Below are 24091 nucleotides of genomic sequence, written 5' to 3'. Positions count from 1 at the left end.
AACTTTCAGAAAAGAAGATTTTTATTTTTTTCCCTATATAAGTCTATGTTAAATTTGGGACCCCCAGGGCAGGGCCTCTTTTCATCCCAGGGGCATAATTTGAACAATTTTGGTAGAGGACCACAAGGCAATGAAGCATACCAAATATCAAAAGCCTAGGCCTTGAAGTTTCAGGCAAGATGATTTTTAAAGTGTTTTTCTATATAAGTCTATATTTACATATAAACTTGAGACTCCCTGGGGCAGGGCCTCTTTTCACCCCAGGGGCACAATTTGAAAAATCTTGGTAGAGGACCACAAGGCAACGCTTCATACCAAATATCAAAGGCCTAGGTCTTGCGGTTTCAGACAAGAAGATTTTCAAAGTTTTTTCCTATACAAGTCTATGTAAAACTTGGGACCCCTGGGGTTGGTTTTCACCCCAGGGGCACAATTTGAACAATCTTCATAGAGGACCGTTAGATAATGTCACACGCCAAATATCAAGGCTCTACGCCTTGCAGTTTTGGAAAAGAAGATTTTTAAAGTTTTTCCTTTTGGTTGAGTTCTGCATAGTATTCAATTCTTCGAATAATTTTGAAAGAGGGTTACCCAAGGATCATTCCTGTGAAGTTTGGTGTAATTCTGCCCAATGGTTTTCAAGAAGAATCTTTTTTTAGAAAATGTTGAATGACACACGACGGACGACTGACAAGACACGACGGACATTGAGCGGTCACAAAAGCTCACCATGAGCCTCTGGCTCAGGTGAGCTAAAAATGGTACGTGTGGTATGACTGAACTTTTGTGAATCAGTCACCAATACTGATGAAAGGGTGATTACAAAAGCTCTACTGTATGAAAAATTACAAATACCGTAGATACCCATGTATAATGCGCACCCGTGTATAATGCGCACCCCCGATCTCAGTCCAAAATCCTGGGAAAAAAAAAAAAAAAAAAAAAAAAAAAAAAAAAAAAAAAAAAAAATTTTGGTCAATTTTGAGGTGGATGGAAAACGAAAGTAGAGTTTACATCGACACCGGTAATAAATTTTATCTCCGCGGCGGAGAGCAGCATCGGTCTCACGGTACTATCGATTTTTGTTTTCTCGAAAATAAAACCAGTAAATTATTGTTATATTTGTTGTTTTACCTTTTTTAATTCACTATTTTGAATAAATAAATAGCAGCTGATTCAATATTTCGGAATGGTATCTTTCAAAATGACATGAGCTTCTCAATTTAAACTGATAACAAAAGGTGTGATAGTCTTTTTGTCACGATCATAAAGCCAGTAATTACCGGCAATTAACGTGTCACCTCGTGTCAATTATGTTGTTCACAGTTTGATCTCGGTTAAAGATAATTCTCGATCTTTAATAAGTAACATAATTTTTGTGATTTATAAACATTTCTTTCGTCAAAATACTTTTAAATTTATATGAAATTAATTTTTTTGAAAGAAAAATAAACAATTCGATCTTTTACGGAACGTAACGGCAATCTTAGATTTTAGCGGAGACAGTAAGCGCGGGGAGTAGTTTCCCTTTACCAAAATGGCGAACATCGGTAACAAACTTGTTTTGAAGTTGGAAAATTGTCTATACCTGTGTATTATGCGCACCCACGATTCGGGGGTGGTCCCGGGAGTCAAAAAACTGCGCATTATACATGGGTCTCTACGGTAGTTGAGATAAAAATATATTTTCTTCTTTATATTATTATATTTGGGGTGTGTGTGGAGTGGGATGTGATGGAGGAACCTCAAAATGGGTGTGTGGACAAAGTGGGTGTATGAGGTAATGGAAGAAACAATACGAGATATAAGCTAGTGCGAGGACTGTGACAAAACATTTTTTATTGTATGAAGAGGGTGGGATAGTAGGGTAGTAATGAGTGGGAAGGTGGGAATGGAAGAGGGGGTAAAGGTGGTAAGAGGGATACCAGAACTAAGAAATATTATGAGATGTAAGTGAAATTGAGAAGCTTTCCATAAAACTTTAACACTATTACAAAATCTGACCCCAGTGACCTTGGCCTTTGAGGTACCTGGTCTTAATCCAAAAGATGTCTGTCTGTTATTAACTGGCAGATATAGTTGAAATCGAATTCCTCGGGAGGAAAGATATTGTTTATGCTGCAACAATTTAGACATTGAAGACGAATACCATTCTGTTTGTATATGTAAATGTTACGCTGATATTAGAAAGAAATACTTAAAAGTAGAATATTTTTGACGTCCATCGGTGTATAAGTTCATACTGCTCCTTTTTTCAAATAACAAAACCGAACTTATTCAATTATCTGGATATGTAAAAGAAGCTCCAACAATCAGAAATGCAATTCTAACTGTCGAACGTTGATATCTTATGTTCATTCTCCACATATTTTCTACTGTATATGTAATTATATTCAAGTATAAAATACTAAATATAAAAGATTCATTATGTCATGTTTATTGTCATGCTGATATTATATATGTAAAGAATATATATTATAAATGATGTACTATGTACAAGTCTTAATAAAGTATCTGTTCCGTTCTGTTCTATTAAAATCAACCTTTCTGTGAGGTTTGATATACTGGAACAGTAGTTAGTTATGGATTAAAACATGGGACAGTGGTGCTTTTGACTGATAATGGCCCTGGCAAGCAATTTATCATCTTGCCAGGGTCATTATCACTTAAAAGCACAGCTCTCCCAAGTATTTCCTTGTTTAGTACATGTTTACCTATAACAAAGAAAGAAGAGGGTCATGATGACCCTGGATCGCTCACCTGAGTAATAGGAGCTACATGTTTCAAATGTCAAACTGATGATTTTTAGAAATTTTTTGAAAGATTTTCCGATGTACAATCAAGTAACCCCTGGGGCGGGGCCAATTTTACCCCGGGGGTCATGATTTGAACAAATTTTGTAGAAGTCTACCAGGCAATGTAACATATCAAATATCTAAGGTCTAGGCCTTCTGGTTTATTTTTAGCAAATTTATGAAGATTTCCCTATGTACAATCAAGTAACCCCTGGGGCTGGGTCAATTTGACCCTGGGGGATCAAGATTTGAATAAATTTTGTAGAGGTCCACTAGGCAATGCTACATGTCAAATATCTAAGCTCTAGGCCTTCAGGTTTATTCTTTTTTTAAATTTGAAGATTTTCCTAAAGAAATCTATGTAAAATCAAGTGACCACTGGGGCAGGGTCAATTTTGACACCAGGGTCATGATTTGAACAACTTTAGTAGAGGTCCACTAGATAATGCTACATGTCAAATATCTATAAGCTCTAGGGCTTCTGGTTTTTGAGAAGAAGATTTTTTAAGATTTTCCTATGTAAAATGAAGTGACCCCTTGGGCGGGGTCAATTTTGTCCTCGGGGTCACGATTTGAACAAACTTGGTAGAGGTCCACTAGGCAATGCTTCACACTAAACATCTAAGCTCTAGGGCTTCTGGTTTTTGAGAAGGAGATTTTTAAAGTTTTTCCTTTCGGTTACCATGGCAACCAGAGTTCTGCATGGAATCCAATTCTTTGAATAATTTTTGTAGAGCTTCACCCAAGGAACATTCCTGTGAAGTTTGGATTAAATTGGCCTAGCGGTTTATGAGGAGATGTCGTTTAAAGTAAAAGTTTACGGACGACTGAAGAGGGACAACGGACGGCGGTCGGGAACAGCTCAACCTGAGCCTTTGGCTCTGGTGAGCTAAAAACTTCAGTGCATCATTTTTATGGGTACTAGAATCTACTAGTCTAAGAATGTACTGACATAATAATTTTCAGCCTTTATCTGTTAGTAAAATTTGCATACTTAAGTTTTTATTTTATTCTTTTTACATGCAACTGCATCAAATGCCTTTACAATTGTATTTTGTTTCTTACAGTATAGTCCTGGATAGAAAATAACTTATTTCACAACAAATACATGACACCACGTTTCAGATAAGAAGAGCACTGCCTTTGGGTGCCATTGCTTGTCTACAAGTGCTGGACAATATGTAAGAAAAGAGTTATAGTTCTTGGCCTTCTTACTCAAAGCTATAGTAAGTATTCAAGAAAAGTGAACTTAAACAAAAAACAACAAAGAAATATGATTTTCTAAGTATAAAAAGGGCCATAATTCTGACAAAACGCATATCAGTTATGGTTCTTGGCCTACACAGTCATCTAATGATGATAAACAAGTGTGCAAAGCTCCAAACCTGTAGCTCTTATAGTTTTTGAGGGAAGGCAGACCTAAACAAAAATTTTAACCAAGAAAATCAAATTTTCTAAGTACAAAAAGGGCCACAATTCTAACAAAATGTATATCCGAGTTATGGTTATTGGCCTACACAGTCATCTAATGATGATAAACAAGTGACTGTGATAAAGTTTCAAAGCTGTAGCTCTTATTGTTTTTGAGGAAAGGACCTAAACAAAATATTTAATCAACACCGACACCGACGATCCAGTGACAACAATTCCTGTAGATTTTTTTCAAAAATCAGAGGAGCTAATAAAACTAAAGCTTAAACGTCATGATGTCATTTCTGTTCATGGACATAAATTTCCCGTGCCAACTTAAGGACCATTATTGATATAGGTGCTGGGGCCAATGATTAAAGACACAATTATAGGTCATATGGCGACTTTCCTGCTTTGATGGCGGAGTAAGACCCCCACGTGCCCCTCTGTGCATTATTTCATCATGGGCAGCCACCTGGGTAGATCTAAGACCTGGATGGCTTCCTCATATGCAGAATTTAAAGCCCAACGTGAGGCTCAAACCCACATCAATTAAGAGCTAATGATTCAAAGTCAGGGACCTTAAAGAGGTCCAAAGAAATATATTGGCTGACAGTTTAAGCCTCAACATAACAAACTCTTTTCACAATCATATTCTCAATTCTTCAACTCAATGTAACATCCAGCATAAACACTGAAGGAGGCAAAACACCACTTGTAAAACATCTTGTGTTAAAGTCTTTCATAGAAGATGGTAATCATTAAATTTTCTTCATGTAATTCTGTGGACAACACTGGTCCCTGTGGTGGTCAGATATCTTGTCAATGATCACTACCTAATGCTGTGGGAAAATACTTTGCAGTCTTAAGCCCTTAAACATTTGGAGAAGGAAAGTTCTTAATTGACAAGTACACTTTGTACTTCATCTGAACAAAAGAAATGGCCTTTTAAGTCATAAAGTCATATTATAAAGAAAAGACAAATAACATGTAACAACTTTTTACAATAAAATTGGATACATTGCATTCAGCAGTTTCAAAGAGATTAAACTATTTGAATCTAAAAGTTAATGACAGAAAATGGAAACAGCCAAATCACAATAATTAGATTGTTTATGAACCAGATTCCACTGGTCATTTAAAACAAGACATATTACAAATTCATAATGTATACATACTCATAAGCTGCTCATCTCTGACTCGCCGCCTAGACTGGTTGTAGTTTGCATTAAATGCATCTGTTATCATCAGATGGGGTCGGGAAAAGTACTTTCCTTCCAAAATACACCCATTCAAATGTCTGCAAGAACAATAAATATGATATTTTGTGCATGTGTGGGAGGGGGGGACTCAAAAATAAAATAAAATATCATTACAATCATTGTGAGTTTTGGGGAATATTGTATATAATCACTTTTTAAGGTACAGTCTAACTTGCCTTAACAGTCACCTTGATTCGGCCGTCACCTGACATTAACGGTCAGTTTGAGATGCCCCCGACCAAATTCCCTCTATTTTATACTTTGATTCGGTGGTCATCTGCGGTCCGTGGCCAGCGGCCACTCAAATTGCCTCTCAAAGCCTAAAAACTGCCTGCATTAGATGGTCTGCGGTCAGTCCCACGGCCATGTTTAAAATTGGATTTAACAGGTTGCTAAATTGCAAGCAGTGTCCATAGCAAAAAGACAAGAAATCAACCACCCATGACAGACACGTGATACCAAAGCTAATCGAGTGGCTGGTAGACAATAGATCGAAGCTGTACATTTGATGCGCAATGATGACATCTGATTAAATGATGTGGGTGTGTTTATTCAAATTATTTTGAGATGTTGTAATGTTTGATCATAATATCTAATCGCCAATTAAACACAATAGAAAATAAAAGCAATTTACCCTTGTTTTTTGCAGAAATCGGTAGTTATTCTTCGGAAATTTATTGATAATTGTTGATATTTGAAAACGACAAAATGACGTGAGCTTCTCAATTTAAACTGATAACCAAAAGCATTGTAACGATCAAATGACCAGACTGTAATTATCGGCAATCAGTGGGTCACCTTGTGTCAATTTTGTTGTTCACAGTTTGATCTCAGTTAAAGATAATACACTCAATCTTTAATTAGAATCATAATATTTGTGATTTTATTATATTTCTTTCATCAAAATACTATTATATTTATACAAAACTAATTTTGTTTGAAAGAAATATAAACCACTTGATCTTTTATGGAATGTAACGGCAATCTTAGATTTTAGCATGGACAACAAGCGCAGAGAGTAGTTTCCCTTTACAAAAATAGCGAAATCCTAAACAAACTTGTTTTGAAGTTGGAAAATCATTTTTTGTTGTAAAACACACACCGTAGTTGTTGATTACTAAGAACACCATTCATATTGCAAAGGCAAGTCAATGTATCCTGGTAAAATGATAAGAGTAAAACGAAAAAGAAGTCATGATCGAACACTGGTCAGAAGTCTGAAATATATACATATACTGGCTGCCCCTCCGATCAGCGGCCACCTGGCTTAAGCAGCCAGTTTGGCTGCATCCCTTGGCTGGCTACCTAATGCAGGTTAGACTGTATATAAATAGAAATTAAAAAATCCTGTTCCAAACATCAACTCTTTGATGGTCCTTCATCAGCTGTTATTTGGTTGCCAAGCAACAGACAACTGTTTTCATTTCATAAATTTATGCAGAAAACATCAGGAAAACGTGATCAATTATTTAACCTTATCATGACAATACTTAGTTCCATTTCCTTCTCTGATAATTATTAAAGTGTATCACAGGATGTAAACCAGGGAAAAATGATATCCTCATTCTTGTAAACTAGAGCTATTACTAAAACCATTGTTTGAAAAGTTTATAAGACAATGAATAAAACACCTTGTATCATGTTGATTTTAACTCACAGCACCTTTTATTTTCAATATTTGAGACTATATTGTTACTATTCAAGAAAGAGATAATGGTTCTTAAAATTCTGAGATTATTTCATTTTTATCTGCATCAAGTTTGATTTGGATATGAAAATACAATCTAACAAGAGCTGTCACAGGAGACAGCGTGCTTGACTATTTCGATGCTGGATAGTGAAACTGAGCACATCTGAGAAAACTGGAGCTGTCACTGGAGTGTTTATTAACTCCAATGGTGGGTGAAGATATTGCACAATAGCCTGAGTCCGTGTCAAAAATATTAAATAATAAGAGAAGTACAGATAAAGTGTATCAAAACACTATACAAGTATAGCCTAAGCAAAAAGGGGGCATAATTAATTAAATATTGGTGCAAGAGTTATGCATCTTGTATCATATGATGTGGGTGATGATGTGGAACAACTACTTTAAGTTTGAATCAAATGCATTTCATAATAACTGAGATATAGTGAAAATGCATCAAAATTAACTTTTAATTCTAAGTAAAAGGGGGCATAATTCATGAAAAATTGGTGCCTTGTGTTAAATGGTGTGGGTGATGATGTTGAACAACTATTTTAAGTTTGAATCAAATCCATTCAGTAATAACAGAGATAAGGTGAAAGTGCATCAAAACTTTAACCTGAAATTCTTAGTAAAAAGGGGGAATAATTCAAGAAAAATTGGCGCCAGAGTTATGCACCTTATGCCAAATGGTGTGGGTGATGATGTTGAACAACTATTTTAAGTTTGAATCAAATCCATTCAGTAATAACAGTGATAGAGTGAAAGTGCATCAAAACTTTAACCTGAAATTCTAAGTAAAAAGGTGGAATAATTCATGAAAAATTGGTGCCAGAGTTATGCACCTTGTGTCATATGGCGTGGGTGATGATGCTGAACAACGATTTGAAGTTTGAATCAAATCCATTCAGTAATAACTGAGATAGAGCGAATGTGCATCAAAACTTTAACCTGAAATTCTATGTAAAAAGGGGGAATAATTCATAAAAAATTTGTGCCAGAGTTATGCATCTTGTGTCATATGATTTGGGTGATGATGTTAAACAAGCATTTTAAGTTTGAATCAAATCCATTCAGTAATAACAGAGATAGAGTGAAAGTGCATCAAAACTTTAACCTTAAAAACTAAGTGAAAAGGGGAGATAAATCCTGAAATATTGGTGCCAGAGCTATGGCCCTTATGTCAGATGATGTGGGTGATGATGAGGAATAACTGTTTCAAGTTTGAATCAAATCCATCAAGTAATTACAGATATAAGTTGAAAAAAGAGAAAGTGTAAAAAAACTTTAACCAAGGTGGGGACGCGGAAAGACGCCGACGCCAGGTCCAGTAGGACAGCTCTCCTTATACTTCGTATAGTCGAGCTAAAAATGAAACAAGAGGGTCGTGATGACCCTGAATCGCTCACCTGAGTAATATGAGCCACGTGTTTCAAATGGCAAACTGACGCTAAAATATTAGAAAGTAGGTCACTTGGTCACATTCATGGTCACTGAAAGACAGTTTTAAGATTGATGTGCAAAACTGTACATGTCATCCAAATTTCAAGGCTGTATCTTAAAAAACAAGAAAGTAGGTCAGTAGGTCAAGGTCACAATCAAGTGATCCCTAAACGCTTGGGTCATCAGGTAATTATAATCAAACAGTCTAGGAAATATGACCTGATAATTTTTTGAAGTATTTTTTCCTATGTAACTCATAATTATAACAAGTGACCCCCACCCCACCCTGGGGCATAATTTGAACAAACTTGTTAGAGATCCACCAGGCAATGTTACACACCAAATATCAAATGCTTAGGCCTTGAACTTTCAGACAAGAAGATCTTTAATTTTTTTCCTATATAAGTCTACGTTAAACTTGGAACCCCCAGGGCAGGGCCTCTTTACACCCTTGGGACATAATTTGAACAATTTTGGTAAAGAAACACTAGGAAAGGCAACATACTTAAAGGTCCAATACTAAGGAAAGTGAACATTTTAATTTCTTTTAAAAAGCACATAAACTATTTTATTTTATTGGAAAATGAAAGTTGGTATGTAGAAATTCGAAATAAATCGCAGTATATGTACAATTATTTTTCTATGAAGTATGAAGAAAGTTAAAAAGACCTGGGGGGTCATTCTGTCCATTCATTGAAATTTCAACATAATACACATACATTTCTTTGAGTTCCAAAGACCTTCTGTAAATTTTGACCTGCCAATCTTCATTATTTAGTGTCTTGCAGAAGTCTATGCACTGGCTATGAAAAAAATTGCCAACTCACTTTCCCTTAGTAATGGACCTTTAATATCAAAAAAGAAGATTTTTAAAGTTTTTTTTCCTATATAAGTCTATGTAAAACATGAGACCCCCCCAGAGCAGGGCCTCTTTTCACCCCAGAGGCATAACTTGAACAATTTTGGTATAGGACCACAAGGCAATGCTAAATATAAAATATCAAAGACCTAGGTCATGTGGTTTTAGACAAGAAGATTTTTAAAGCTTTTTACTATATAAGTCAATGAAAAACTTGTGACCCCCGGGGCAGGGCCTCTTTTCAACCCAGGGACACAATTTGAACAATCTTGATAGAGGATCATTAGATGATGTCACATGCCAAGTATGAAGGCTCTACACCTTGCGGTTTTGGATAAGAAGATTTTTAAAGTTTTTCCTTTCGGTTGCCATGGCAACCAGAGTTCTGCATGGAATTAAATTCTTTGAACAATTTTGAAAGGGGACCACCCAAGGATCATTCCTGTGAATTTTGATGTAATTCTGCCCAGTGGTTTTCAAGAAAAATATTTTTTTTTAGAAAATGTTGAAAGATGGACGATGGATGACTGACAACGGACGACGGACATTGAGCTGTCACAAAAGCTCATCATGAGCCTTTGGCTCAGGTGAGCTAAAAAATGTGAAACATAAAATACAAAAACAGATATTCATTAGTTGTGGTTCTTCTGCTTTTCATTTTCAATCATTATAATCATCTTTAACTGTAAAGTTAAATTCTGTCCACTGCAGTCAAAGTTATTGCCTTAAAAGTTAAAAACTGTCAAAACAGCCAGCAAAAAGGGAGACATTTTTATCTATATTTAGGACAAATTCATGATTATTGGCCCTGGTGGGCAATTGTCTTTATGATCTTTAACAAAACATGTTTTGAAATTCCAAAGCAGTGTATGACACTGAAAATGATCAAGTTGGTGAAAATACAAATTAGATATTGGTAAAAATGCAAGAAGAATGCAAATTTTCTGTATTATTTCAGAAGCGTTGTAACAGTTTACTACCTTCTGAATAATATTTTTGGTTATTTTTAAGAACATCTTGCAAAACACTAAGTCAATAAGTATGTACCACTAGTCACTTTCAGAGTACTCATGGATTTCTGAGAGAATTTTTTTTCCGCCTAGTATGTGTGTCCCTTTAAATACAATTTTTATTAAGAATTCTGTTTTTAAGTTGAAATCAGGCAACTGAAAATAACTAAATGAAATGCACATTATGTCCTAGCACCTTTCTTTTTTATGGTTATAATCAACTGCATATACAATCTCCTCCTCTCCTTCTTTCAGAATTTTCCAGATAGTTCCACCAATCATATGTCCTGCTGGTAATGGAGTAATCTGTAATCCATGACCTTTACCTGAAAAACAAAACAACAAAGTAATATTAATGCATGACCTTTACCTGAAAATACTAATCCATGACCTTACCTGAAAATACTAATCCATGGCATTTACCATAAAATACTAACCCATGGCCTTTATCTGAAAAAAAAAGCAATATAGTAACACTTATCCATGACCTTTACCTGAAAAATAAAAATCCTTTAACTTCACCTAAAATATACTGATCCATAAGCTTTACCTGAAATATATAAATCCATGACATCAACCTGAAAAAGTCTAGAAATATTAACCCATGACCTTCAACTGAAAAATATTTATCCAAAACCTTTACCTGAAAAAGTAATGGGAGTGAGATCTATCTGTTATCTTTTTAAAATATACCAATTTTTAAGCCTTACAAAAATGTAAGATTCTACAGCAGACTCTGCACTCCTTGACCAAACAATGGAGCAATTAGTAATCCTTTGTCCGAGGTCTGAAAAAACTACATCAATAATACCAAATTACATTTACATATTGATAACAATCTCTATCTCGTGTGTACTTTTTTAGACAGATTAATCTATTATTTACACTTGTGAATCAGGGCAAATAGGCACAAGTGTATGTTTGTTTGACAAAATAATGTATTATTTATACTTTAATTATGCTTCAATTAATTCAGTATGACGTCATGTATACTATTTGTTTGTTACAACTAAATGGAACTTGTATTCAGGTTCACAAACAACCTAACTTCAGTAAGATCTTGCGTAAAAAGCACAAATTGAATGCAAACAAACAATTAAAGCAGTGTTGTTCTTGGTACCATGAATAAGCATATTACCCAGGATACCATTTACAGCTAAATGTTTCCATGAAACACGAGTACTGTTCAGTCAAAATCCTGATATCTTACACTGTACACTGTGCAACCTTTTCCCACAATACAGACTGGTATCAGAGTTTCTTTTCACTAAAATGGGAAGGGGCCAGTGAGTGTGCCTGTCATCTGGGGGAAAATAGCTTCATACTTAGGCATAGTGGAACAAAATCCTGGGATAAAAGTAAATTTAAGGGAAAAGCTATATGACTTAAACAAAATTTTCCAATGGGAATACCCTGTTATAATATGTTGCCTTGGGTATCATCCAAAGAGAAACTCTGACATAGTCAAAATCAACTGTAAGACTGCAATATATTTGATTATTTTACTTAAAAGTTTTTGAGTTCTTATAATTACAGTATGTTCACATTTTCAGGGTGATATATTAATGGCATAGAATTGTACAATTTACTATAGTAAAAAATGTGAAGTTATATTTAAACAAGAGCACTGCCTTGCGGGTGCAGCACTCATCTGATTTTTTTGTCTCTGTATAATAGAAATATTGTCCTATCCATGACTTTCTAAGTCCAAAAAGGGCAATAATTCTCGCAAAAAGCAGGATGGAGTTATGTTTCTTGCTGTACAGAGTCAGCTTATGATGGTAAACAACTGTTGCAAGTTGATAGTTTAGGATAAAAAGTTGACCTAAACATAAAACTTAACCAATAAATCTGATATTTTCTAAGTTCAAAACAGGCCATAATTCTTGCAAAAAGCAGGACAGAGTTATATTTCTTGTTGTACAGGGTCAGCTTATGATGGTGAACAAGTGTTGCAAGTTTTAAAGCAATAGCTTTGATAGTTTAGGAGAAAAGCTGACCTAAACACAAAAGTTAACCAAGAAATCTGATTTTCTAAGTCCAAAAGGGGCCATAATTCTTGCAAAAAGCTGGATGGAGTTATGTTTCTTGCTGTACATGGTCAGCTTATGATGATGAACAAGTGCTACAAGTTTCAAAGCAACAGCTTTGATAGTTTAGGAGAAAAGCTGACCTAAACATAAAACTTAACTGCAAGAAATCTGATATTTTCTAAGTCCAAAAGGGGCCATAATTCTTGCAAAAAGCATGATGGAGTTATGTTTCTTGATGTACAGGGTGAACTATTGATGGTGAACAAGTGTTGCAAGTTCCTAAGCAATACCTTTGATAGTTTAGGAAAAAAGCTGACCTAAACATAAAACTTAACCAGGCAACACCAACACCAACCAAAAAATCAGATAAGCTAATAAAAATAACTTTGTTGGGGTGTTACATCTTCCTTTCCTATGACATTTACAACAGTCTCCTACTTTGAATTATATTCTGGCAGCAGAATAATAGCAATAAATTTTGACACACTTTGAGGCAAATATATATCACATATTTAAATGAATAACAATAACACTGAATTAAGAACAATATCACATATTTGTGTGTCTTACTTTATAGATTTTTAGCCTCTGTCATTCCAATTAAAGTATGATCTTTTCTTGAAAGTTACTGTTTAATCGTACAATATGATCAGTGGTTTTACAGACTGGCATCTGTCATTACAATCAGGACTGTAAAAAAGCATCTTGTAACTACAACAAAAGGCAAGGTGTGAATATCATAAAACAGTTTTCATTAGATTAGTATCTGTCATAAGAGTCCTCACAGTATACTGAAAAGTACACAGGGCCTGTTAGCCTGTGCACAAATCAATATCTGAATGTGGGTTCTTCTCAAACGCACATGGAGGAAAATAGGGAGTCAACTAGAAAATGCGTCTGTAAAAAAGCGCATGTCTCCCCCAATGCAAAGGCAAGAAGTCAATAGGGGTCAGGAGCAAAAGTCAAAGAGACACTGATGGTTGGCTGCAATAGGGATCATCTACTTGGCATGTCCAGTCATCCCGCTAAATTTCAACACTCTTGGCCTAGTGGTTCTCAAGTCACTGTTCAGGCTCCTGTGACCTTGACCTTTGATCAAGTGACCTCAAAATAAATAGGGGTCATCTACTCTGCATGTGCATCTTATCAAGTTTCAACATTGTAGGTCAAGTGGTTCTCAAGTTATTTCCAAAAAATGATTTTACATGAACAGGCCACTGTGACCTTGACCTTTAATAGACTGACCCCAAAATCAATAGGGGTCATCTACTCTGCATGTTCAATCATCCTATGAAGTTTCAACATTCTGGGTCAAGTGGTTCTCAAGTTACTGATCGGAACTGGTTATCAATGTTCAGGCCCCTGTGACCTTGACCTTTAACAGAGTGACCCCAAAACAATAGGGGTCATTTACTCTGCATGAACAATCATCCTATGAAGTTTCAACATTCTGGGTCGAGAGGTTCTCAAGTTATTGATTGGAAATGATTTTCCATGTTCAGGCCCCTGTGGCCTTGACCTTTAACAGAGTGACCCTAAAATCGTAAGGGGTCATCTACTCTGCATGACCAATCATCCTATGAAGTTTCATCATTCTGGGTCAAGTGGTTCTCAAGTTACTGACCGGAAATGGTTTTCAATGTTCGGGCCCCTGTGACCTTGACCTTTCAAAGAGTCCCCAAAATCATTAGGGGTCATCTACTCTGCATGACCAATCATCCTATTAAGTTTCAACATTCTGGGTCAAGTGGTTCTCAAGTTACTGACCGGAAATCGTTTTTAATGTTCAGGCCCCTGTGACCTTGACCTTTGACGGCGTGACCCCAAAATCAATAGGGGTCATCTACTCTTCATGACCAATCATCCTATGAAGTTTCAACATTCTGGGTCAAGTGGTTCTCTAGTTACTGATCGGAAATGGTTTTCAATGTTCAGGCCCCTGTGACCTTGACCTTTGACGGAGTGACCCCAAAAACAACAGGGGTCATCTACTCTTCATGACCAATCATCCTATGAAGTTTCAACATTCTGGGTCAAGTGGTTCTCTAGTTATTGATCGGAAATGGTTTTCAATGTTCAGGCCCCTGTGACCTTGACCTTTGACGGAGTGACCCCAAAAACAATAGGGGTCGTCTACTCCAGCAGCCCTACAACCCTATGAAGTTTGAAGGTTCTAGGTCATATGGTTCTCCACTTATTGCTCGGAAATGAAGTGTGACGTACGGACGTACGGACGGACAGGGCAAAAACAATATGTCTCCTGGGGGAGACATAATTAAACGGACATCTGAAATAAAGTTAAAACATAATAATTGATTTATATTCATTTCACAAACAGTATAATCGGATATTGTTTATCTGTATTACGGTTATGACTCCTTGTCTACCTCTGGTCAGGAATACTCGTCTATGCCCTTCAAAAGTTCCTCATCTAGATGTAGTTCAGGAAATTCTAAAGAGTAAAGAAAGGCTTGACAAAAATGGTGTCACATCTTGCCTTGGTAATAATGGAGACTTGACAAAAACAATGTCATGTTTTGTCTATACGTCTTGTCAGGAAATCTGGTAGATGGTTCTGGATGAACAAAATAAAGCTATATAGTTGAAAGGGATCTGTGTTTAGTCTAAATAATGGTAGTCTTGTAATGGTAGTGTAGTGAACAGTAATCAGTGAGCTCTAACCAGGTACTGACAAAACTGCCAAGGTCTGCCAAGTATTTATAGTCTCAGATTGGCTCATAGTGCCTGGTTTGGCAGGGCTGTCATGGAGTCATTCTGGTAGATGACATCATCATCAAGTTGGCTCTATTGGCATACGGTGCCTAGCTTGGCAGGGTCGTCATGAAGTCACCATCCAATATATGACATCATTGCCAAGTACCGTATAGCGGGTTATTTCTGCGGGGGGGGGGAATATTTCTGGGTTTCTGCGGTCTCTCGATTATAATCGCAAAAATATTTCCAGCAGAATACTCATCCAGCAAAAATTTAAAACGCAATAAAAAATCTGCATTTTTTCATCAACGTTGTTTCACGCTATGTTACCCGAGGTAATCCAAAGTTCATAATGGGCTGGTCTAATTATTGAAAATTACCATCGCCATCTAATAATTACCGATAATGGTATAATCATGATAATTAAGTGTGATGGTCAATCAAAGTCCTAACTGTTAATCCCTCAGAAAACATTCTTTTGTGAATGAAATAAACTGAGTGAATTTCACTTGTGTTGTTCTGATTAATCTCTTGTGGCGATCTTCCAAACTAGGTATACTTTAGTAACCTTTATATAAGTTTACCCATTATATATATACCGTAGTTTGCAGTTGTTGTTTGTGCAATAATTTATTGTTATTGGTCTTATAATTTTTCATTTCACAAGTTATTATATCCTACAATGTATTCATTAAATGCAAATTACTTTACAGCAGTTACCAGTAATTTAGTTTATTGTTTTCATACGCTATCATTCTCGCAACGTCCGATCATCGAGGAATTATCTCCCCCTTGGCATCGAAAACGCAAAAATTTCTCTTCCTTTTAAGTGAAAACGCAGAAATTAAACACGCAGAAATTTGTTTCACATTATTTGGGGCCAAAACACAGAATATTTTGACCGCAGAAATAACCCGCTATACGGTATGTATATATTGGCATATGGTGCCTAGCTCGGCAGGGTTGTCATGGCAGAATTGCCATCTAGTAAATGAAATCATTGCCAAAGCTTGGGTGGTAGAAAGTTATTGCCCCGCTGAAATGGCACTGATGGTAGGCAACAGATAACAGAAGTATTTCAATTACTCTAACAGGGAATATGTATAATAGATGTTATAAGCATGTAAATATGCTAAGGAAAGGCTAACGTTCCATGAACACCAGTAACAGCCTTAATGCGTGAAAATTTATAAATTACTCCTAACATTTTAGATACATTTTATATCTTGAGTTAAAATGATAATGGCAAGGGTGTTACAATATAATCTTTCTGCCATAAAAACTGAATCCTCTTACAGTATCGTAAATATATTACCTCTTATTTCAAAATTTGAAATTTTTCTAGAGAGAAAAGGGTTTTTCAGTGAAAATTTTAATGTCAGTATGAAACAAGAGGCCCAAATGAGCCAAAGTTGCTCACATGAAGAGGACCTTTACCATCTGACCCTTTAAGGGGCCAAAAACCCAAAACTGAACAATTTTATAAGAGGACCTTATATTAATGTTACAGACCAGGTTTGATGAAGATCCACTGAGTAATTCATGGTAAGTAGTACCTTTAGCTGTAATAACCCCTAGAAGGGGCCAACTGCCCCCATTTAAACAAATCTGAGAGAGGATCTTATAATGATCCTACATACGAAATCTGATGAAAATCCATCTAGCTATTCATTAGAAGAAGTTGTTTAAAGGTATTTCAAGTTTTAGCTCTAGCAGCTGCTAAAAGGGGCCAAATGTCCCCAATTGAAAAATTTTGATAAAGGGCCTTATCATAATGCTACAATTCAAGTTTGGTGAAGATCCATGAAGCAGTTCATCAGAAGAAGTCTTATGAAGGCATTTCTAAAATTAGTTCTAGTGGCCCCTAAAAAGGACTGACTGCCCACATATGTATAAATTTGGGAGAGGACCTAATAACGATGCTACTGACCAAGTTTGATGAAGATCCATCTAGTGGTTCAAGAGCAAAAGTCATTTAAAGGCATTTCTATTTTTAGTTATAGTGGCCCCATTTAAACAAAATTGGGAGATGATCTTATAATAATGCCACAAACCAGAAGATCCTTCTACCGGTTCATGAGAAGAATTCGTTAAAATGTATTTCTAATTTTGGCTCAAGTGGCCCCTTAAAGGGGCCAACAGCCCCCATTTGAACAAACTTGGGACAGGACCTTATAATGATAGTACAGACCAATTTGGTGAAGATCCATCAAGCAGTTCATGAAAAGGAGTTGTTTAAATGTTTTTTCTATTCTCAGCTCTAGCTGCCCCTAAAATAGGCCAAGTGCCCCATTTGAACAAACTTGATAGAGGACCTCGCCAGGATGCTACAGACCAATCTTGGTGTTATTCTGATCAGTAGTTTCAGAGAAGAAGATGTTTAAGGGAAAATGTGGCAACTGGACGACGGACCATCCACCTATACCAATAGCTAACCCTGAAACTTTGGTTCAGGAGAGCTAAAAAGGAATGAACATTGTTAAATTTCTCCAGAAGTTTATATATTAACCTTATATTTTCCTAAGTGTTCATGATATATCTGCAATATATAAGCAAACAAATGGACCAGGTTTTTCATCCTGAAACTGCTAAATAGTCAAGTTTATTAAGGTGCATAATTTTACATTGTCATTAAGATATCATGACAATAATGTTCCAGAAAACGTGACTCCACTTCCTTTCTTTTCACTTAATTTTGAAATAAAACTGTCAATATGGAAATTGGTTTTCACGTATTCTCACATGTTTAATGCTCTAAGGTGCTGCCGTGAGCATTTTTTTACTGGAAAATGCCATTTCTAATTTATCCCATCCCTTTTCCTTATTCAATAAAGCCAGAATTTTTCAGTATTAGAATTTGTTATTAACCTAATAACTAATATTAAATGAAATTAAATCCCCAGAACTAGAAAACGGAATGGGCAAAAACACTCTTGTTAAATGTTAAAGAACATGCATGACATTCACTTTGTATTAATTGGAAAGAACAAATTGCATGAGAATTTCACACATCTTGTAAAACTGTATCAATTCTTTTCTCTGATGGTGATTTAGCATCATCACCTTCAAGAGGAAAAAAGGCCGTTATAACAGTAAACTAGAGCTATCACAGAAGGTGATTTAAGGTGGCTACCAGGACTCTGATTAAGGTAAGGTAATGGATTAGTTTGCATCTTTGCACTCATTTATATTCACCAACTAAAAACACTGGCTTAAAATTCAAATAGCTGAAAAAAATAAGACTAAAGACAGAAAACATTTCAAAATATTGAAAACAGAGTTATGGCTCTTGTGCTTTGCACTTCCTCTCATTATGATCTCATATTGCATCTCAAGGGCGTAGGAGCTGGGGTGGCAAGGGCGGCACCCGCCGCCCCAATATTTCGAGGAGCGGCGAAATGCCGAACTTGTAATTTTTTGAAAAGGCTAGAAAATATAATTGAGAATAAATACGGCGGTCTTCCCTTGCCAATTGTCAATTTATCATGAAGTGCATCGGCGACTGATATGTTATATCGCTTACACCTTGCTAGATCACCTTGGTGACAAGGTATTGTACAAAATCCAAGTTTGCTGTATTTTCACGCCCCGCAGAGTCGGATTATAGGCGACATACCAATTAAAGAAAGTTAATCGTGTTTAACTGCTTACTGCTTAACAGATTATAGACACTCGAATTTATGTTGTGTCTCAGATTCTGCCAACAAAGGTAAGTATCTTCAGTAAAACAGAAAAGCAAATCGACATCTTTAGATGTCTTTTCACAAAATATATATAAAATGAAATATTATTGACACTTAAAAATCTTGTTTGAAATATCAAAGAAAATATAGTAACATATGAATAAATAATTAGTGCTTCTTTCAGAAAGAAAACAGTGAATTGCGTTTTACCTTTATAAATGCCACAGGCGCGGATCCATACTTATCAAAGGTACACCCAACTATTTCGGCAAAGGAATAATATTCTCTCAAAATTTAGACCCAGAAACGCACCAGAGGCCACCATTTCATACCTTTATTTTAAAATTTTCCAGGGGGGTGGGGGGAAGAGAGAGAGAGCCCCCTGACCCCCCTCCCATCAAGCGGGAAGTAACTCCTTCATTGCATACAAATTTAGGCTTAAAAATGCACCAGAGGTCACCATTTCATACCTGAAATTAAAAAATTTCCAGGGGGAGAGTCCCCTGACTCCCCTAAAATGAGGGGATTACCCAGTAAATGCCCCTGAAGCCACCATTTCATCCTTGTATTTCAAAACTTTCCAGGGCAAGACCTCCCTGATCCCCTTACATGGGCAGAAATCCTCCCCCCACTACTGTACCTACCTGCTCTCGGCGCTATGCACCTCGGCAGTCACGTCTTGGTTCTAGACTGGTGCCCCCCCCCCCCCCCCCCACACTTCCCCAGTCAAATATTTCTGGAACCGGACCTGTGCCATGTAATGACTAAAATGCCATATTAAAGGACTGGATTAAGCCTGTAAGTCAGGCTCTTGTGCTCGATCCCTACTTAGACATTATTGGTTCTACCCTGGCAAGACATTGTCCGTATCAAATATTGTACTGCCATTACAGTGTTTAAACACAGTAAACTGTAAATTTTATAGGGATGAAAACTCGAGAGAAAAAAAAAAAAGAGTATGTTCAACAGCTACTGATCAGTCCAAGAAGTCACCAGATTTCACCATTTACTCTAGCTAATAGTATATGCAAAATATCTTCACCGGGACCCCGTTGAAGGGATGGTGCTACCACCTCCGAAACCTTCAAATCGTCCCTACGCCCCTGCTTCTCATACTGTTAAACTGGGTATCTAGAATTTCATGGGATAGAGCAAATTAACTTAAGAGATTACTGAAATCAACTTAAAATAAAATGATATTTTTGTGCAAGTGTTTTCAGGACAGGACTTGAAAATGTCTTTTAGGTAGCCCCAATATAAGTGAGTCTATGATACTGAATTTCAACTGTATGCTAAAATGCAGTCGAATTTATCGACTTATTTGTGACAGACTGGACAAAGTAATTCTAATACAGCCTGCTGACTCAATTCCTTCTGTTTGTTCAAATGCAGTCTGCAATGATTGAGAAACAAAAGCAGTTAGATGTACAAGGAACATAAATGTATGATGTACCATTTGTGTCAAAAGTCTGCTTTGCATATGCGCACATTTTAAAATACACCTGCACGTCCATGCAGGCTGATCATGGTCTTCACTGGTCACAAAGGCAGAAACACATGCTGCCAGCAGAATAAATATTAAAACTTTCAAGATTAAATAAAGCAACACTATATGTATATTCAAAACTGAAGAGGGACAACACAAACACACCAGAAAAAAAAAAAATAATTTTTAATCAATCAAAAATTAAAATCATTAATATTTTAATAGTGTCTTTGATGTGTTGTCCCTCTTACTGGTTTTTATTATTGTTTAATCAAGGATTAAATAAAATTAAACACATCCCTGCATAATTTAAGATATGTAATGCTTTTTATTCACTTGATGAAGATAGAATAAAGTTGAAATGCATAGTATACAGTCAAGATGTTGCGACTTTTTAATGATATTTTAGTATAACTTAATATAAATACACACATTCACTTAATTGCCCATATTTTGATTTATTTAATCTTGGTGAATTTTTCTTTGCAACATAAAACAAGTGAATGCAATACAAAGTCCCCTAATGGAAGGCACCTAATTTTCTCTACTGCAGTATAACATAATGAACTAATATATGTAAATGATATATAAACAACATTGTACTATACAGTATGTTACAACAAAACACTTGGATTAAAATTTGTATATATAAAAACCTACAGTTGTTTTCATATGGCATTTTCTGGCCAATTATCACAAACTGTATCATAAGTTATTTATAGTAACAACAAAGGGAAATTAATCATAAAAAAATCTATATAATATAAGTCCACAAGAAACTCTTTACCAGGTAGAGACAGGTCAAAATACACCTAAAAATTGGATGTAACATGCATGTTGTACCACAGAAAACTGGTCTGGATATTTCCCTACGGCCAGTAATAAATAAGTTACAATATAATCTATTTATAGTAATAACAAAGGGACATAATTCTAACAACAAGGGTGCCTCATGGTGGTGAACATTTGTGCCAAGTTACATCAAAATCCCTCTATGCATGAAGAAGAAATGCTCCAGACAAAGTCATTCTTGAGTTTGACCTTTGACCGCTAAGTGTGACCTGGACCTTTGACCTAGGGACCTGGTTCTTGCGCATAATAATCTGTCTCATGGTAGGGAACATTTATGCCAAGTTACATCAAAATCCCTCCATGCATGAAGAAGAAATATTCCGTGCAAAGTCACTCTTGTATCTGACCTTTGGCCTCTATGTGTGACCTTGACCTTTACCTAGGGACAAGGTTCTTGCGCATGACAATCTGTCTCATGGTGGTGAACATTTATGCCAAGTAATATTAAAATCCCTTGAAGGATTGTAGAGTTACAGACTGGACAGGAAAAAAGTCCTTTTGGCCTTTGACGTCCAAGTGTGACCTTGACCTTGCAGCTAAGGGTCAGGGTTTTGCGCATTGTCTCATCCAGGGGAATATTTGTGCCAAGTAATACTAAAATCCTGTTTTGCATGAAAAAGTTATAGATCGGACAGGAAAAATGTCCCACTGACCTTTAATCTCCAAGTGTGTCCTTGACCTTTAAGCTAGGGTTCTGGGTGTTGCACATTACACACAGTCTCATCATGGGGAACATTTATGCCAAGAAATATAAAAATCCCTTGATGATGACAGAGTTCTGGGCGGGACCGGGAAAAAAACCATTTTGACCTTTGACCTCCAATAGTGTCCTTGACCTTTGAGCTAGGGGTCCTGGTTTTGCGCCAGACACATTGTCTTATCATGGGGAACATTTGTGCGAAGTAATATTAAAATCACTTCATGGATGGCAGAGTTATGGACTGGACAGGAAAAAAGCCCTGTTGACCTTTGACCTCCAATTATGACCTTGAACTTTGGGCCAGGGGTCCGGGATTTGTGTATGACACATCGTCTTATCATGGGGAACATTTGTGCCAAGTGATATTAAAATCCTTTAATGAATGACAGAGTTATGGACCGGACTAGAAATTGCGGATGGACGGATGGAAAGACAGATGGATGGAAAGACAGATGGACGGAATGACAGACGGATTGAAAAGCGCATTCCTCTAGTCCCCAAAACTGGTTTTCAAACAGAAGGGGACTAATCACAAAAATTTAACTGAGAGTTACCTTGCTACAAGCAAAATATGGAAGTTGTGAGAAATAATTTTCTTAACATACAACTTTCCAAAGGATTGACCTGAAGCAATGCTCAACTGTAAAGAAACTTGTTCCCATTCTTGTGGTGACTTAATTTTTCCTTTTTTGGTTACCACTGCAACCAGAATTCTACATGGATGAACTAGATTTGGAGGAATCTGGAAGGGGACCACCCAACATTCCTGTGCAGTTTGGTAGCAATTGACTTGGTGGTTATAGAAGAGATGTTCTTTAATAAGTAATTGTGGATGGCGGATGGAAGGACCGTCTTACGTTTATTGAGTATTTCAATGCTCCAAAAATCTCACCATGAGCGCTTCCTGTTCAGTGGAGCTAAAAAGGCTGTCAATCCAAAACAACACAATTCAAAAAAATTCTTAGCATTTCAAATTAAATGTCATGCAAAAAATCACTCTTTAAAAGCTTTCTTTCTCCTGGTTTTAGATATCGTGATTCTGTTTCTCCATTAAGGAAATAAGTTTTGTTTTTATGGCAAAAAACAACATGTCACCAACTCTTTTCTTGGAAATACAGCGTAGATTTTGTGACACTAAAACAAAGGTTTTATCTTATTCAACTGAATATAAACCTAATGCCATGTCTAGACCCTGTTTAATCACACTATAATAGTGTTCTAGACACAAGGATTGTCCTTAATTACCATCCAATGTTATTATATAACACAGCTCCATGTAAGGGAGTGCTTTGAAGGCATAAGTGTTGCTGCACATTACATAACCTATCATTTAACACAGTGCTCTGGCGCATAAATGGAGCTGCATATTTCTTTACCTGTCAATTAAGACAGTGCTTCGATAAAGGGTGCTGCACATCACATTACCTCTCATGAACAGCCACAATCAAACTAAGTCTTAAATTTCATTGTCCTCAATTTTACCCCTCACTTGTTGAAATGCATCAGAAAAAGTTGGCATGTACAAACTGAGGCATTCTGATCAAATTGCATTAAGTCTAGGTGAAAATTGTGAGCTCTAGTGTGGTAACGGTACAAGTGCTATGATGGACAATGACACACAATGATGTTTGAAGACACATGATGGACAAAGGGTAATCACAATAGTTAACCTTGAGCAATTTTCATTCAGTTAAGCTTAAACTAATGACAAATGACTTATTTAGCAAAAACAAATCATGCAATGAAGGCTGACTGGCCAAAGCATTTTCCAGTCTTGCAGTCACTGTGACTGAGCACTTACCTACTGACCCTAAAACATAAATGACCATCTCTACTGACCACAGCCAGTCAGCCTATGAACCTGACAGCCATCTTTCTCCAGTTATTAATTAGAACAAAATGGTAAGCCTAGAGACTGACCAACATACATGAAAAAATGATATAATCCCTTTATGCTCTTCATTGAAGGAGGGCATATTATATCTGTTTATTACTAACTTAAGCAGAGAGGGAAGCAGTGGTCTTGTATTAAGGTGCAGACCACTCAATCCTGAAGTCATAAGGAAGAAGATTCTGAGAGTAAAAAGCTCCGAGCTTTCGCCACAATCAAGCTAAAATTAATCTGTATCAACTAATAACTTAAGCAGCTATTTTAA

At 36.3% G+C, this 24091-nt stretch overlaps 1 protein-coding gene across 1 annotated transcript in view; it reads right to left on the bottom strand.

Annotated features, from left to right (window-relative positions):
• LOC123542642 (cleavage and polyadenylation specificity factor subunit 2-like) overlaps positions 1-24091 on the bottom strand; it is a 176695-nt gene that overhangs the window by 125741 nt on the left and 26863 nt on the right. The window contains exons 5-6 of the mRNA XM_053538095.1: positions 10663-10792; positions 5384-5505 (exon numbers count right to left, since the gene is read on the bottom strand). Of these exons, the coding sequence (XP_053394070.1) occupies positions 5384-5505; positions 10663-10792 (252 nt within the window). The remainder of the gene's footprint in view (positions 1-5383; positions 5506-10662; positions 10793-24091) is intronic.

The sequence above is a fragment of the Mercenaria mercenaria genome, chromosome 1 (assembly GCF_021730395.1).
Source record: "Mercenaria mercenaria strain notata chromosome 1, MADL_Memer_1, whole genome shotgun sequence".
Taxonomy (NCBI): domain Eukaryota; kingdom Metazoa; phylum Mollusca; class Bivalvia; order Venerida; family Veneridae; genus Mercenaria; species Mercenaria mercenaria.
This window is presented reverse-complemented; position numbering and strand designations above follow the sequence as displayed.